The sequence below is a fragment of the Gossypium arboreum genome, chromosome 13 (genome assembly GCF_025698485.1).
Source record: "Gossypium arboreum isolate Shixiya-1 chromosome 13, ASM2569848v2, whole genome shotgun sequence".
In the NCBI taxonomy this organism is placed as follows: Eukaryota; Viridiplantae; Streptophyta; class Magnoliopsida; order Malvales; family Malvaceae; genus Gossypium; species Gossypium arboreum.
This window is the reverse complement of record NC_069082.1, coordinates 83353616-83371049: the sequence shown is the minus strand read 5'-3', so window position 1 is coordinate 83371049 and position 17434 is coordinate 83353616. Positions and strand designations below refer to the sequence as shown.

At 33.9% G+C, this 17434-nt stretch overlaps 1 protein-coding gene across 1 annotated transcript; it reads right to left on the bottom strand.

Moving 5' to 3' along the window:
• Positions 1-814: 814 nt before the first annotated feature.
• Positions 815-16098, bottom strand: LOC108486214 (uncharacterized). Its single transcript, XM_017790125.2, has 16 exons — positions 15973-16098; positions 15577-15730; positions 15267-15497; positions 13911-14225; positions 13091-13198; positions 12128-12314; positions 11708-11970; positions 10840-10969; positions 4114-4166; positions 3586-3846; positions 3435-3511; positions 2817-2908; positions 1803-1885; positions 1496-1567; positions 1216-1341; positions 815-1131 (listed from the first exon to the last, which is right to left on the bottom strand). Exons 2-16 carry the CDS (start codon positions 15712-15714, stop codon positions 1087-1089), a joined length of 2181 nt encoding a protein of 726 aa, XP_017645614.1. The 5' UTR covers positions 15715-15730; positions 15973-16098; the 3' UTR covers positions 815-1086.
• Between the last annotated feature and the right edge of the window lie 1336 nt (positions 16099-17434).

Here is a 17434-nt window from a genome sequence, read left to right as displayed (position 1 = left end):
TTAAAATTAGTTTTGTTTTCAATAAGAAATAAAATAGTTTATTTAAATCATACCAAAAAGATAAAATAGTTAATTTAAAATATGTTTAAAAACTTATACCGCTACTATCAAAATTAAGAACTACTAATTTAAAGATCTTGCAAAAATTAAATTTGTTTAAAACCTATTTAAACATTATATAAAATTACTTCGAACTGTTTATAATTTTAAGATTATAAAATATGTTTAGTATATATATATATATATATATATATACCTCGACCTAAAGAATAAAAAACTACAATTCAAATTTGATAATACTTTTATAAATATAAATAAATATATATATATATGTATTTATTTCCGGAAAAATGTTTAAAAAATTATTTTAAAGTTTATTAAAACTGTTATAATGTTTCAAAATTTAAGAATTATATAACATGTTTAAAATTAATTATGATATTTTGAAAATATGTTAAACTTCAAACATAATAATTGTATTTTAAAATTTTCAATTAAATTAACTTAAGAGGTTAAAATGACAACTGTAAAACAAGATAGGAGTATTGCGTACTTCTAATTATTTAAAATTTCTAAATATTTAATTTTAAAATTAAAAACGGAATCCGATTAGTAACATAATGCAAAAATATAATTTTTCAACAATCTATAATAATAAAAATAAAAATAAAAACCTTTTCCTTTGAAATATTGTTTTAAAAATTTACACATTATTGATATGAAATTTAAAAATTTTATAACATACATACGGTATCACAATATAATGTTTTGACATGTTTATGAAACGTAAATATATTATAAAATACTTTTGAGATAATATAAATTCATTTTTGACAATATTACTTAAAAAATTAAAATAAATTAATATTAATCCTTGTTGTCTACTGAAATTCTATTTACTCTAAAAGGAAAAAAGAAAGCAATAAGTAAATCTGAATATATGGACTACTGTCAAAACGTTTCAATTCAATACAACATTTCTAATGTCAAGACTTTATTAGCCACATGAAAAGCAAAAATTGCAAACAAAGGCAGACCATATTTTCCTCAGCAGTGATGTTCATACGTGCCAAAACACAAGTAGTCTCACTCATCCTCATCATCCTCTTCTTCTTCAGCCTCTCTCAACCACTTTAAAAGGGGAAAGATGAGCAAATATTAACAATCTTCATTTCACCGAGTGGGAAATAGAAAAGATTAAAGTTCCTTTTTTACCTGTATAAATTTTTCTGAACGCTTCAGAAACACTTTATCCGATTCATCTGCTCCTTCCTTCTCATCCGCCCACCTTAGAATAGCATCTTCTTGTAGAATTTCTTTATCATATAAAAGATGCAAAATCTGTGAAACAACAATCAAATGAGGATCTTTCTTTTCACTAAAACTTCACATCTCGTTCTACTTTATACACAAACAACGGACAATTGCCCCCACCAAGTTTTTATCTTGAACCCATCAAGACATCTTCTAGATCTAGGCATATCATTAGAAATACCTGTGGAAATAATGCAGCGAACTCCTTGGCCGATTCCAGGCACATTTCCTCAAATTTCAAGATAACCTCAATCTGTTAGGCAATAACAAGAGAAAGGTTAGCGCAAATTTGTAATATAGACAAAAAAAGTCCACTATGAGATGTCAGTTTTGACATGTAATAAAAACAGACAAGTCACCCCACCCATCTGATGATGTGATACATAGAAGAAATTAAATGTAGCAGTCCAAAAAATGTATTATTCCTTTGGCTTACAATTGATATTTATTAATCAGATGGAATTTTCCACCAGATCAACAATACAAACCTCCTCATCTATATCATGCAGGAAAGACTTCAACAGTTTTTGCCATGTTGTGACTATATCAGCAGCATTTCTATGCAATTCACCTTCACAACAGATTGAAAACAAACTAGTTAGTGATTACAAACAAGTTAATCATGGAGATTGATTTTTGACAATAAAAGATGAAGTTATCTATAGGTATTTTCACTTTTCCATTTTCAGTGGGAATGAGCATAAGAGGATTAATAGCAGCAAAGAGGTATGCTTGTAACGTTATCAATTCGGAAGCACAAATGTTTATGCAGATACATGCTTAAATGTTTGGACCATTCATTATTCAACAGTAACAGAGGAAAGACCACATAAGTAAAACAAATAAGAATTAGGAGAATCATCTAACATCCAATCCTGTCCATTGCTGCTTGAATCAGCACTTATTGGCTAACAATTGCACTAACATATGGGAGACAACTTCAACATTTTCAGAATAATTTTCTTACGTTTATTCCTGAAAGACATACACTCCAGTCTGCAAGTGTTGCCACTCTAGCAGACCAATAAAAATCCTCAATAAACAGCACAGCACTTAAGGTCAATAAAGATTGGACACAACTTCTGAGAAGATTAAAGTGCCATCTTTGTTTTGAACAAATCATGAATGACATAAGACAATTATATATGAACCTTAGAGTCAATGTGTAACCTTTGAACTACATAATTCAAAGATTAAGAATACCAATCACTAAGATTCAACATAGAATAGCAAGATGGAATTAGCTAATGGTGCTCAAATAATTTGGAAAATACTATAAGTTTGGGGCTTCAATAGATTGAAGAGTTTATCAGAATTTACTTGATGCAAAAACTCACTGCCCACTTATGTGAAAGCTATGCATCTGTGAATATTTATTAAATTCAATCATTTAGAGATGTATGGTAAAACAACAAAAAGGTTTCTTCATATCAGCGCAGTGTGAATATATAACTACCAGAATAATCATGAAAAGGGAACATAATAAAAAGCAGCACACATACTCGCAGAATTATGTGGAGATTCGACTGCCAACTTCATCATTGAGTAAAATATTGCTCCACCACAGTCAACAGATGCCATGTTGTAAGACAACCTGAAGAAATAATGGCAGGAAACAGGTTTAGGCAAAATATTAGCCCATATTGAGAAATACAATAGCAGCTCTGTTTGAACATATCTTTGAAGCAAAAAAATAAGTGCTGATTGAAGATCTCCTTAGCGAGAAAGCATCAAGGATGGTCCGCTAAAGATAGGGGGTAATTTTGCTAATGCTCTTGAGCACCATTCAGGTGCTGAATAGGCATCAAACTAAAGGGGATAAAGCAAACAAGGCTGGATTTGAATAAACTGATGAAGCATAAATTAGAAGGATGTGGTAAACAATTATTAGCAATTGGAAAAAGAGCAACAGTTAAAACAGCAAAAGTCATGTGATGAACTGTATCCATTGCTGAAGATTTTAGGTTCTATACTTTCAAATAATGTAAAAGAGCAGCGTATATTTTTACAATTAGGGAAAAAAAAAAAAGGTTAAGAAAAATGTCAGTCAAGGAGCCCACCAACTAGGTTAATGGCCCCGGTTTGCTCAGGCCTTGGAGAATAAAATGAATGTAACTTACCGAAGTGCATTCACCTCTAAGACTGCAAGGTCTACTTTGACATTTTCATGAACAGCCCTTAAAAAGGTAGCTTCAACCTGCCCATCGGAATGGAAACTATAAATAGTTCTCTATACTACATATTATCACCATGAATATAGTCACAGATTACCTCTTTCTCAAAGGATACATAGTCATCTCTAGAGTCTTCATTATCGTCATCTTCAGAACCGTTACCATCAGAATCAGTTTTCAGCTCTCTTGAAGCTGAAATAACATTCCCATCTTGAGTTAACAGTTCCTCATCCTCATCTTTATCTAGCATTAGCTTAACCAGTTTATCTGTGGGAATAGGTGCAACTGAATGCCTCCATTCTTCATCATACGCTCCTTCAAAGACTGTCCAAATATAACCAACTCCACCAGTACCAAGCTGAAAGCATAAACAATTGCATCATCCAAATTATTATTTAATTGCCAGAGAAGTATGAGGGAGAGAGACTGAAGATACATTTCATACTCAACCTCATGCTATTTAATTATATCAACAAAGATATATCATAATACTTTTTTCCTATTTTATAATTATGTTCAATTGCTTACGAGTCCTTATTTTCTCCATATTCACCCTGCACCACCTTGCAAGCAAAACTGGCAGCAATAACAAAAAATAATGTTAGAAGCAAGCAATAGAACCAACCTCAGATGCTGTCTCAGATAAATCAGGTGCAATGTCCCCATTCAATTTATCCGCTGCACCAAAAATTGCTTTGTTAACTTTTGTAAGCACATATAACAATGATCTCCCTTTTCTAGAGATAAAAATGGTGGCTTATCGCAAAAATAACAGAACAAAGATTGCGGGCACAAATTACCAATCATTAAACCATATAATCCAAAAAGAAAATAACATATAAACAATTATATAAGTGCTGAAATATACTCTTCCATAAAAGCTAAATTTTGCTTCTATAAGCTTCAAAGCAAAGAGAAGAGGAGGAGAGAAAGAAAGGAAGTGCTAACCAAGAAATATTGTAATGCATAAACAAAGAAAAAAAAACAAAAAAGAAAGCATATAGCATCTAAAAATCAAATGAAGGAAATGAAAGAAAAAATTAGATTCAACTCTACTCAAAGGTATGGAAAAACATTTCTTTCTCCCGGGAGAGAGAAAACCCGGGGGGGGGGGGGAAGGCAATCTGACAGAATGAAGACATTCACAAGTTAACCAAAATGACTTTTGCTCTATCATTATTTTTTCCAATTCAACCAAACCTCATCAGCATATTCCATAGTCTGCCGTCCATAAAGCATCACATTTACAGCATGCACACAACACATACAATATTCTAACTATGAATACTCAACATAGAATTTCTTTGGCATGACATGTAATACGGGGTGTGAGAAATAGAAGATGCGAGAATCAAGGAATTGTAGCAGGTATGCTATGCCAACACGAGCCCTTATTCCACACGGGCATTTTACAGGCACTGCCTTTTAGCTACACAGAACCTTGATTCCAGAACCTTATATTAATCACAACAAGATTGACATCGTAATTTTGAGTTTTAATATTTCTGATGTGCAGGATCCATTTGTAATGGCAAGCACAGAGCATACTTTATTAAATACTCCTTTTGATAACTCATTTGAAACATTCTAGGAGGAAGAAGAAGACTCAGAGAAAATAAGAAGGGTTTTAGAAAGTCATGGTAGAGAAAACAACTGAGGTTTTATTTTCTGATCTTTTTTTTTTTCATATCTCACAAGAGGAAGCTCATCATCCTTTTATAGGCAAAGGTGATGTAATACAACAAAATATTTCACAGTACATCATTTTAAGATAAGATTACACGATGATAAAGTAAAGATGACTCACATAACAAACAAAACTAGTATTAGACATAAAGTAGACTAGATCATCAGCTGTTGGCATTCGAGTGGGGTAGTTGGGCGCTGTCCAGAGAATCTTCACTATTGCACGTCATTTCGTCATCTTTTTCATCATTTAACTCCATTTTTTCCAGATTGATTTGACTGTATTGCCACGGGTAATCTTGTGACCATTCAGTAGGGTCAGGTATGCTTTTTCGATATTCACGAAGGGCATCTAGGATCTCTAAGTGATAAGGAGTGTATGATTGAGGCCAGGTGTCCCATGGTGCATCAATATCTGGGGGCGGCCATATCTCAATTGGAACAGTTCTATTGAGCTGGCATAGAAACTTTTGGAGTTCCCGATATTGTGCTTTATCTTTGAAGACTTCATCTTCTAGGGTTTTGTGAACCCAAGAGGTGGGGAAGGAGTTGAGCTGAGTTGCTTTTCCACATTTGACAAAATACTGTGGCTTATAGAAAATTATAATAATATAACTTCCATAAGTGCCTTTTGCCTGGTTGCAGTATTGTTCAATTATCTGAAGCCACTGTGGGAGAGGATGAAACCAGCTGAGAAAAGTAAAGAAATTTTGTTGTTCTGGTTCAATGTTTCCTCGGATAGCCTTTTTTAAGTAATAGAGAAGGTCGATGGTGTTGAACTGGATCGCAATATGGTAAAGATGGGTAAGGTACCATAAAAACCATTTTAATTCGTTTGGCTGTTCAACAAATTCAAACCTTATTGGGTGAATGAAAGGATAATCAGGATGAATTCCCCAAGGTTTGAGAATAAGACCTCCAAAATTCTTAAAAATTTGGATATGGTATTCAAGCATCATATCCCTAGCCTTCTGATGAAAACAATTCTTTTCTACAAGGGTGAAAACTTCTGGTGGGAATTCTGGGTGGAGGTTTGGAGTGACAGTGTAAGGGGTAGGTGATGAGGATGTTGAGGAGTAGGGTTTGTACATCATGATGGGTCTGGGCCAATAGACTCTTTTATATGCAAGGATTTTTGGATTTTCTTTGGGCCTAGAAAGTAAATCTGCAAGAACATTATTTTTTCCTGGGATATGTTTGACTTCAAATGAGAACTCAGAAAACCATTCTGCCCATCTTAAAAGCTGTGGATGAGGAACTACTTTTTGTTTGAATTTGAGCATTTTTGGAAATGAGGACATATCCATTTCTATTAGAAACTGATATCCTCGAAGATGAAATTCAAACTTTGTAATACCTTTTTTGACTGCAAGTATTTCCTTGAACGTGGAGTGATAATGGATCTCTGCATCAGAAAATCTTCCACTTTTGTATCCACAGAGAAATCTCTTTTCATTTATTTCTTCAAAGAGAATTGCTCCCCAATATTTGTCACTGGCATCTGTCTGAAGAATTCTTTTTTCATCTGAGGGAATCTTCAAAGGAGGTAGATCTTGTGAAAGTTCTTTCAGTTTTTGAAGAGCTTTTGTTTGGGAAGAGGACCAAGGAGGAGGGTCTTTCTTCAACAATTTTCTCAAAGGATTAGTATATTTAGAAACTTTAGGGATAAAGTTTCTAACATAATTGACTATTCCAATGAATTGTTGAATTTGTTTGAAGGACAAATTCTTTGATGGAAATTTAAGAAGTTCTTGAGCAATGTGTGGTCCTGGAGAATACTTTCCTTCTTTGATGTCCATTCCTAAGAACTGGATTTCAGACTTGTTAATCTGCATCTTTCTTTCTGATAGCATTATCCCATACTTGAAGATGAGGGATCTGAAATGCTCAAGGAGCTGTGCATGGGAGTCTTCATCCTTACTGTAGAGTAAGATGTCATCAATGCAAACCAGAGCGTTTTCCATTAGGGGATGAAAAATTCTTATCATTGCCTTTTGGAATAGAGAAGGGGCTGTCTTTAATCCAAACGGCATGACTTTCCATTGGAAGTGTCCATTGGGGATGCAGAAACCTGTCTTGGGTCTATCATTAGGATGGATTCCTAATTGCCAGAAGCCTGCTTTGAGATCAAATTTTGAGAAGACTCTTGCTTTTGCAATACTGGAGAAAAGCAGATCTTTGTTTGGAAGGGGGAACTTATTATCTTGTAGGAAATGATTAAGAGGCTGATAGTTGATTACCAGTCTTAATTTTCCTCTCTGCTGTTCTGATCTTTTGTTGACATAAAAAGCTTCACATGCCCATTGAGAATCTGAAACTTCAATCAAATCTTGCTGCTGTAGTTCTTGGCATTCTTTTTGCGCAAGTAGCAAATGATCTGGATTCATTCCTTGATGGCTGGCTTTTGTGGGATTGATGTCTTCATTCTTCTTGAATGGAAGTTGGATGAAGAATTCTGGGTTTTTCCACAAAGGATTTGGGCATTTGTTCAGGAATTCTGAATGAGATTCCGCACAGGATTGGGCCTTTAGGTCTTGGATAATAGGAATAATCTTTTCAAATTTGATGAGAAACAGTTTTGGGATTTTGACAAAGGGTTGGAAGAAGTTCTTGTATCTGATACCTTCAGGCAGAATCCTGAGGTATTGGGCTTTTTTGTAAAGGTCAAAGCCTACTACAATATCTTTTCCAGGGAGTTTTGATCCTAATACTGTAGTCGTGATACTACAGTTTAGGAAAAACTGGATGGTGATTGGTTTGCTAATTACCCGGGTGATCAATGGAACTTTTGTAGCTGACTCAAAAATTCTTGTGTGAGGTTTCCACCATTCTGTTAGTAGGACGTCTGGATTCATGATTGTTTCAACTGCGCCAGTATCTATGAAGGCAATTATAGTAATAGGTTTACTATATTTGTCTAAATAGATTTTGACTGGTATATGTGGAGCTGAAGCTGCTTCATCAATGGTTCTATCAGCAGTTTTCTTCTGTGCTTTGGCTTGTATCATTTGAAAATCAGAATAATCTGATTCTGAATTGGAAGAAGTTGTATCATAGACTGGAATGGCACAAATCGTCTTTTCTGAAGGTTGATCTTCAATAGAGCAGACGGATTCAATGTCATCATCGTCTTGGATTTTTATTCCAGACTTCTTCATTATCTGTGCAATCTTCTTGCCCTTCTTATTCTTTGGGCAGTTCTTTGAGAAATGTCCTTTCTGGTTGCAGATGTAGCAACGATCTGACTTTGTTGTTCTTTTTTTTCTTTTAAGATATCTCCAACGGGGTTTGATCTTCTTTCTTTTCTTTGAATAAAAAGAATGCTTCTTGAAATGCTTCTTTTTTCTTGTACGACAGTCACAGAGATAATTGTCTTTTGGACGTTTGTACTTCAAATGAGAATCATCACAAGCTTAGTCAATCTTTTTATCACCATGGAAATAATCTCTGAATATCATTCTTCTGTTGCAAATGTCTTCTAAAGCAACAAAGACTTCTTGTTGAAGTTCTCCAACTGTTATTTGGAGAATGTCTTTGTTCTGCGTTTGAAGAGCTTGGTTGACTGCAACTTGGATTGGATTTGGAAGAGATGAAAGGATTACCGGTTTAAGATTTGAATTGAGTCCCAGAGCACAGAATAATCTGGTCATCACTTTGAAGTGTTTCTCCAAATCTTTTCTGGTGCATGAACAGCACTTTCTTTTGTAGAATTCTCTTCTTTTCAATGTAAGCAAATCATCAGGATTTCCAACAAAATGTTGATGAATAATTCTGATGGGCTGTGCTAGATCTTGAAGTACTAAGAATTGCATTTGGTTGTGCTAATCAATCGAATTCCACCAATCTCTAAGCATTCCCATGAATCTGGAGACAAATTCCATGAGAATGTTATAGTTGCTGTCTTCTGTGAGTTTTCGTGTTTCAAGCCAAGAATGAAATTCTTGGATTCTGTCTGGCCATTTTGATGGTGGTAGATCATCTAGGGTAAACGTGATTCTACCAATGGAACTTTTTGGTGGATGTCTCTGCGTAGAGGATGAACCTTCTTCTTGTTGCATTTCATCATCACTTGGTTCTTCCACCTTTGTAGTTTGGAGTATTTTTTCCAAACTTTCTTTTTCTGATTGTTCTTCTGATTGTTCCTCAAATTCTTCAGATTCTTCTGAGGTTGAATCTTGATCAGATTTATCAGTAGAATTTTGATCTTGGATGGTTGAAATTTTTGGAATTGAAGATTCCACATAATCCTTTAAAAATTTTGTTAAAGGATTTTGGCCTTCATCTTCTTGGATCATCAAGGATTTTGAGGTTTGTTTTGGTGGAGAAGTTGGTGGCGTTTTTTCTTCTGAAACTGGTCTTTTACCCAGTTTTTTCTGGATTCGGTCTTCCTCTTGGTCACTAGGTTCAGTAACCATTTGTTCAGCAATGATCTTTTCTTTCTTCTTTGCTTGCTGTTTTTTGATCTCGAGGAAGATCTCATACGTACTTGGTTTCGTACGTTTGGGTGGTTCTGGGAAAGTAATCTGCACACCTTCTACTGGAAGTAAATTCTGTTTTCTGACAGAAGGAAACAATTCAATCGTTTCTCGTCTTGGTGCAGGTTCAGGAATTTTCCCTGTCTCTTGGAGAGTTTTGATCTGATCTTTGAGTTTCTGGATTTCTTTTTCTCTTTGTGCAAGATGAGAAAAGAAATCTTGTCCAGGTGCTGCTGGCTGTTTTGCTACTTCATTCAGTCTTTTTTGTAACAGCTGAATTAGATCTCTGACCATCTTTGTGTTGTCATCTATCTTGGATTCGACTGTTGAGATCTTGGAATCAATTCTTTTCAGGATGTGATTCTGAGCAATGGCATTTTCAGTTTGCCAATTGAGAGTGGCTTCTGCAGCACTGATCTTTGGTGGTGTCCCCGGCGTACTAGTTTGTATTTTTGATGAAATTTTTGGGACATGGACATACAATATTCTAACTATGAATACTCAACATAGAATTTCTTTGGCATGACATGTATCCTTCTCTTGGTTATATGTGTATCGACTGCTTCTCTTTTCTTTTCTTTTTTTCTCTCCTTCAAGAGAACATCCATAAAAGCGATATATACTAGAGAAAGAATTTTAAAGAGGATAAATAATGAAAAAGTTGATCTAAAATAAATTTGAAAAACTTTCACCTTTTATCATCCTTTTTTGTTAAGTACATAAGGCTCTGGTTGCGTAACAGATATCAAGTAATTGCAAAATTTTATTTCCAAGAAATAAGTTAACTAATATTTCTATACACTAATGAAAAGGATATGCAGGATACACAACAAAGAGAGACAACAAAAGCACATGGACAGAATTTTTTTAACAAAAATGCACTCAGAAAAGAATAGATCAAAGAAGAAATTAGTTCTGACTCGTTTGCCTAAATCCATAAACTAGCACGATTTCCCAAAAGCTTCTTCTTTCGACAGCATAAAGTACAGCCTTCATTACATCCTACCATAGAATCTAGAGATGTAATATATTAACCTAGACATCAAAGATATAAAGAAGACAAATAGGTGCAACCTTCATATACTATGTTTAAAGAAAATGAAGAATGCAATATTACAAGATTCGCTAAATACCTGAAACATTAAAAAAAAAAACAGATATTAAAAATTCATATAGCTCTAGGAACTTACATCGAAGCTCCCCAGTGCCACTAGTACTGTCAGCATATTCCAATTCCTCATCACTATCTTGCTGGGTTGGCTGTTGAAGTAAAGAAACCTTTGAGTAGGCAGGAACAACAAACTGTTGTCCAACTACAACCTGGAGAAAATAAATGTTCAGATCTCTTGCAAAGAACATAACTTTGAGCCATACAAGAAGTATTATTAACCAGAGAAAATATTGTAATTAAGGAATATATAAGAAAAATACAAGGTTCAAAATTGAGTATGCTGTTTCGAATTTCCAGCTCCAGTTAAGATAAAGACCTGAAAAGAAGATTGAGGATGACCATGGGGAAGGTTGCAGACAGACTTATAATTGAACACACTATAAGGGGATAGCTAGAACTCCAGGTAGGGTGGGGATGTGGGAATGATGGTTGTAACAAGACAGGAAGTTGTATCATAAGGATGAAGCACAAGTACAAGAAAGAAAAAAATAACTGAAATGATTATTGTTCATATAGCAATTACAAACGTTTGAGATACAGCTTTTTAGGTAAAACATTTCAAATCCCAAAAGAGAAAATCTGGTTGACTTGTTTATCAATGGCAACAAGAAATTGTAAGCTGCACGTCCAGAAAGAAATCAGAAATCGCCAAGAAAACTTACAACTTTGAGTTACTTTAGTTGGGAGACAGCCCATAATGGTGTCACCATAATATATCATAAAATCTTAGTCTATCACATTTATAGATATTTGAACAAGTATATGTCTTGAGGCATGATGCAAATTCATATAACTGCATGTAGACATGTATTCAAACTAATCACCGTAATAATAATGATGACATTTGACAATTAAAAAAGGGATAAAGTGCTCCAAGGGATGCATACCTTGAAAGATAGAATAACTCCAGGTTGCAGAACTGCTCCTGACTTCAGTATTACACTGTCACATACTATTGCATTCCTTAACTGACAGCCATCTTCAATGGTAACATTATTCCATATATAAGAGCCTTCTATTGTGACATTTGATCCAATAGTGCACCTTTCTCCAATAACAGAATGAGAGATTTTTGTGTCATTCCCTATTTTGGTGCCTTGTCCAATGAAAGTGAATGAACCTAATTGTGCAGAACGTGACAGTGTGACATCTGAAAATAAAAATTGATTAAACCACTTCCAAGGAAAGTCCCGAACTAAACAAATTAAATAGGTACAAGCATAAATGATGAGATGTTACATGTTTAAAGCATGAAACTTTTATGGCAGTCAAATACGTAATAATCATTAATTTGTTTCAATCTATACCAGATGCTCGATAAGTTCCCTGCCTCTCAACCTTTATTGCAGAACTTCCACAGAGCACATCTGGAACAAATGGATAAGTCCACCTCTGAATTATGTCCTTGCTAATGGTATCATAACTTCGAAAGTTATCTATCCTAGCAGCATAACTTGAGTGAATTTCATGAGTAAATATCTTGTAACCCATGATCTGCAGCCATAGATAAAAGTGGAAGCAATATGATACAAAATCTTATGATATTCAGCCCGGTAACAATATGCAATTGTAATATTTCTCCAATTCTATTCTTATGTTTATCATCAGATGTCAAGATTAGATAACATATAACGGCATCATCAACTACATCGTCCTATCTTATATTTGGATGTTATGCACAGTATTATGCTAAGATACACATATATGATGAGTATATTTACTAAGGATAACCAAACTTCCTTTCAAAATTTCTATGTTCTAACTATTATCCTATAATTTTTTTACGATGTTTATATTTTTAAGGGTAATGAATACAAATGTCTACATTTTGTAAAGAATAGATAAGTCATTGTTTTGATGATTACGCATGCAACACCATGTTTACCTATCCCATAAACATTAAAATAATCAAAGCTTCTTGAATTAATTTTTTTTAGATTACAATTAACGGAAAGTATAATGTTTTACAAATTATGATGCATGTTACTAAACAAAAAAGGCTGGCTTGCGAATTCCAAAGCATAGATCTAGACTAAAGCTTCCCGTAGATTAGCAGACAATTCTACATCATTCGGACAGAAGGGTCAGCTAAGACTGCCACGACAATGCACATTTGAGTGTACAAGGACAAACCACCCAGTTTTTTTCTTTCTTATCTAAACTTTGACTTTGAATGTGCAAGCACACAATTTTGTTTTATTAAGGGTGAAAAAGTGATAAGAAAATATTTTAAAACAACATGATATAAGTGTATGATATGTAACACATACATCATCAACCAGCAGTCCCTTTACAAAATGACGTCTTAGATGTTGATAATCAAAATTGTCTGTGAAAAGACTTAGTACTTCTTGAGAGCATATGTCAATATAACAGTCCTGCAAAAGCAAACCCGAATTATTTAGTAAAATATCATTCGACTAAAAACAAGTAGCATAAATCATATATGTTTAATATTTATCCAAGCAATATGTGCTAATCAAGCCACTAACAGAGAGATCGCTGAACCAGTAGCAAAAGGTTTCATGCCATGTAGCTTGAAAAAGGAACTTTGAAACTTCTAATGGACCAAGAGTTGAGATCAAGGTTTAAGGTTCTTTCTGATTATGGACAATCAATGATTTCAGTGTGAATACACTGAGAAAAAGGATAAAGACAGCGTACAATAAATAAAAAGCAAAAATATTTTGAGAGTAAAAAAAAAAAATGAAGAACAAAGTGATGTTGTAAAGAGCCATTTGAGTTTGGAGAAGAGCAAACAAGTTTTTAATAGCACTAAAACAGAGATTTTGACTGCTACCCATCAAATGAAACAAGCAAGAGTTTTAAGGCATCAATCACTTGCCAAGCAAGAAAAAGTATACACTCATTACATCTATTTTATAATTATTTACAAACAACTCTGTTCAATACCGAGAAACACAACTAAAATTTGTGAAGTTTTACACCACGTCCACAAAAGAAGCAAATTTATCATAACATATTAATATATTCCTTTTTAAGTGTCTGTGTGAATATATATAATGATGGCAAAATAGGTAATATAAAAAGTAACCAGATAATTTCACAATATGATTTGAAGAACAAAACCTGTTTGTCATTGTGCAGAATGACAGAAGGATTGTCAGCTATCAATGTTTTATCAAGAGATATAAACCCCTTTGAATATTCTGCTTTATCCTCGTAATACAGAAGCTGTTTCGTAACAGGATTTATAGCCATGAAGAGTTCATCGGTACCAAGTCGAGACTGCTGGGTGATCGGTGAAGGCTTTGACTGTTTAACAACCATGGTCATTATAGCATTAGCATCTTTTTTCCTTCTGTCTTTATGTTCTTGAAGTGCCTGTGTAAGCGACATGTTGCTCACTGTATCTCCACTAATAAGAACAAAATCTCCATGTATCTGAAAAGATAAGGAGAAAAACCGTGCATACTGAGTGAAACAAGCTCCAAACCATGATGGTCGTAAATAAATTCCAAACATAAGATTACAATTGCCAAAAATCTACAAAAAGAATAAAGCATCCCAACCAAGAACTCTACAAAAGATTTAAGCATATTGAAAACAAAGTTCAATAAAAAGGAATTCTAGTGATGTTGTCCTCATTTCCTTTATTTTGAAAATAAGCACATTTAAAAGATAAATAAGACTTCCTGCAGGAACAATTAATTGCAGAAACCAGCTTGAACTTTAATAGAGGTGATCCATGATGCTCAAAGATCAACAGTTCAAAGCTCCTCCAAAACTCACCCATCCATTAAGCCTAGAAGACAAATGCCCAGGACCAAGACATGACAGATGAGGCAAGCTGGTACTACCTCATTGGATCTTTAAGTCACATCAAAGTAGTAACCATAGTCCAATTCCTAGTTTTAACATAAGCCTTTGGAGTTTGATCTATTCCCATGGGTTTTCACAGAATATTCAAGTGGGTCTTGGCAGACTACCAATTTGCTTTCTACAACATTTACTTCAATAATCAATTTGTGAGAAACACCTTTGAACAAATTGGTGGGATGATTATTTTAATTTCAGCAACTTTGGGAGAGTAGATTTTACAAAAATTGGAGTTCGTACCCAAATGCACAATAATTCAATAACAAAGAAAAAGCAACTGATTTCCTGTATTTACAAACTAAAGAAACCAACTAACCAGCCCACTAATATTCAACCTCAACATTCAACTAGAGGAGCCAAAACTTGCTTGAACCAGTATTTCCCCCATCTGACACCTAGACGACATGAGTTCAAACCCTGTCATCCCCTCCCCCTCCACCAATATTGTATTGATCAAAAGAAAGAACATTCAACTAGAGGCTTGTTCCTCCTTCTAAGACGGTATATATTTCAAGTAAATGCATTATCCTATTAACATATTTCTTAGTACACACTTTTAATTAGTGGAAAGATATATATATATATATATATATATAAAACCATTACCACATTGCGCTCGTAAATCAAACGCAAAGCATCACCAGCACTGATGGAATTGTGAGATTCTATTGTAGTAACCGAAAAATTTGGTTGAGATGACCATTCGGAACTCTCCAAGTAATCAATCACTTGTTTCGAATGAGCACAGCAGAACACGAAAACCTCCTCCACGCCCGCCGAGTCAAGCCATGCTAATGTATAATTTATCATCGGAATATTTACTAAAGGCAACAATACCTTCAATCAAAGAGGCAATTTTTATAATTAAACCAAAACATATAACAAAATTTGAAAAAAAAAATGTCTGCACGGATACCTTGGGGCGTTCGAGAGTAATTGGACGGAACTTGGTGGTGAAGCTATCAGCTAAGAGAATGGCTTGTAATGGATGACGTGCTAATTCCTCTGGGTCTTCTGAAACCCTAGCAGTAGCACCCTTTTTCTGTGCACCCATCTTTCCAGTCTTTGTCCTTACCGAACAAAGAACCGGAACGCAGAAACTTATTCAGTTAATAGAGTGAAAAACGAGGGAGAAAACCCTAATTAATTAAAATATATAATATCAATAATCAACAAAAAGAAAAAAAAAAGCTGAAGCTTGAAAACTGCAAGTGCAGGGAAACAGTAGCAGCAAGAAAGAAATAAAGAAGAGATTTTGGGGGTTTTAGGGGAAGGTCGGATCGGGTCTGGATCTCCGATCTTTAGTTCTTACAGGGTTAGGTCCGAATAGAAAGCCTGATATATTACTCGAGTACTGATAAGCAAAAATCGGTGGCCAAGCCCAACCGCCCAACTAAACAAAGTTTTTAATTTAAACTACAAAAATAGTCATGTATTTATTATGCTTAAGTTTACGTTTTGGTATGTTTCAATTGTAACGATTTCATCACTGGGCCGTTAGTACCCGTTAAGTGATGGATGGAAGTCAGAGCTGGCAGTATGGCAGACGTTTTTGCCATGTCATCGCCATGTTTTGAGCCTATTTCCTCATTTTTAAATGAATTTATAATATAAAAATATCTTAAATCTTTTATATACAACATATTAAGGTAAAAAGGAATAAAAAAATAAACCTCTCACTGTTTCAAGCAAACGACAGAGAAAAGAAGAAGAAGAGATGGAAGCACCTAATGTTATTATACCTATATGTAATTGTGATTCTCGAACTCCGTTAAGAATGTCTTAATCAAACGAAAACTTTAATAAGAGATTTTTCAAATGTCAATATTATGGTAACTATAAAAGGAGTAGTTGTCGGTTTTTTACCTAGTTCAATCCTCCTGTTACACCACATTCAAGGGTGGTGTTGGTTGGAATGCTAAGGAAAGTTAGAAAGATAGAGGGGGAGAATGATTTGGGTTGTTATGGTAGTGGTGTGTGTATTTATGCAGTGGGTTTTGGTTTCCAAAACTTAGTTGTTGTTTGTGTAAAAGGGAAAAGGGTGTAGGATAATTGATCTAGGGTTTGGGAAGGGTTTTTTGTTTTGGTAACTTGGTTAGTGGTGAATGGAACAATCCTATTTTTTTTTTTGGTTAAAATTACTCTGAATTGCATATAACATATAAGAAAATAGACATATTGTCTGTTGTTACAAAATAAACAGTGCATGACTTCTAAGCATAATTAGCCAATCAATTGTCCACTGCCCAAATAAGACCTATAAAGAGATTACAAAATAAACCAATGTATGGAGCACTGCCCAAATGAGCAACAATGGCTCATATAAAGTGACTACAAAACTGTATATTATAAAGCGGTTCAAGGCAGTTGACAAAAAAACCATTATCATCACAATAAAAAAAAATTTGAAACGTCACATTCAATCTTAAAAGCCGAGGATGGATTTGCTTCTTTAAATATGCCAAACGTCTCCCTACTATTTAAATTTTAAAATATATTCTTTATATTTTAATTTTGAGATATTTAAATCATTGTATTTTTTTATTTAAAAGTCTTGGTCTCTTTCTTTAATTTTTTAATTAAAATTAACTCATCAAAGATAAAATAATTTTTTAAGCCTTAACATTTATATTTTTTGTCAATATGGTCCTTACCCTTTAAAATTAGTTAAATTTTTAAAATATTATTTTTTTATTTTTAAATAAAAAAAATTAAAAATATAATTTTGAAAAGAAAAAAACTTTTAAAAATTTTAAAAAATAAAAATGATATTA

Coding starts and splice junctions, on each gene's coding strand:
- LOC108486214 (XM_017790125.2), bottom strand. CDS start 15,714: ATGGGTGCACAGAAAAAGGGTGCTACTGCTAGGGTTTCAGAAGACCCA. Junction 14,226..15,266: donor TGATTTACGAGCGCAATGTG/GTAATGGTTTTA, acceptor TTATCTTTTCAG/ATACATGGAGATTTTGTTCT. Junction 12,315..13,090: donor AGGGACTGCTGGTTGATGAT/GTATGTGTTACA, acceptor CTATGGCTGCAG/ATCATGGGTTACAAGATATT.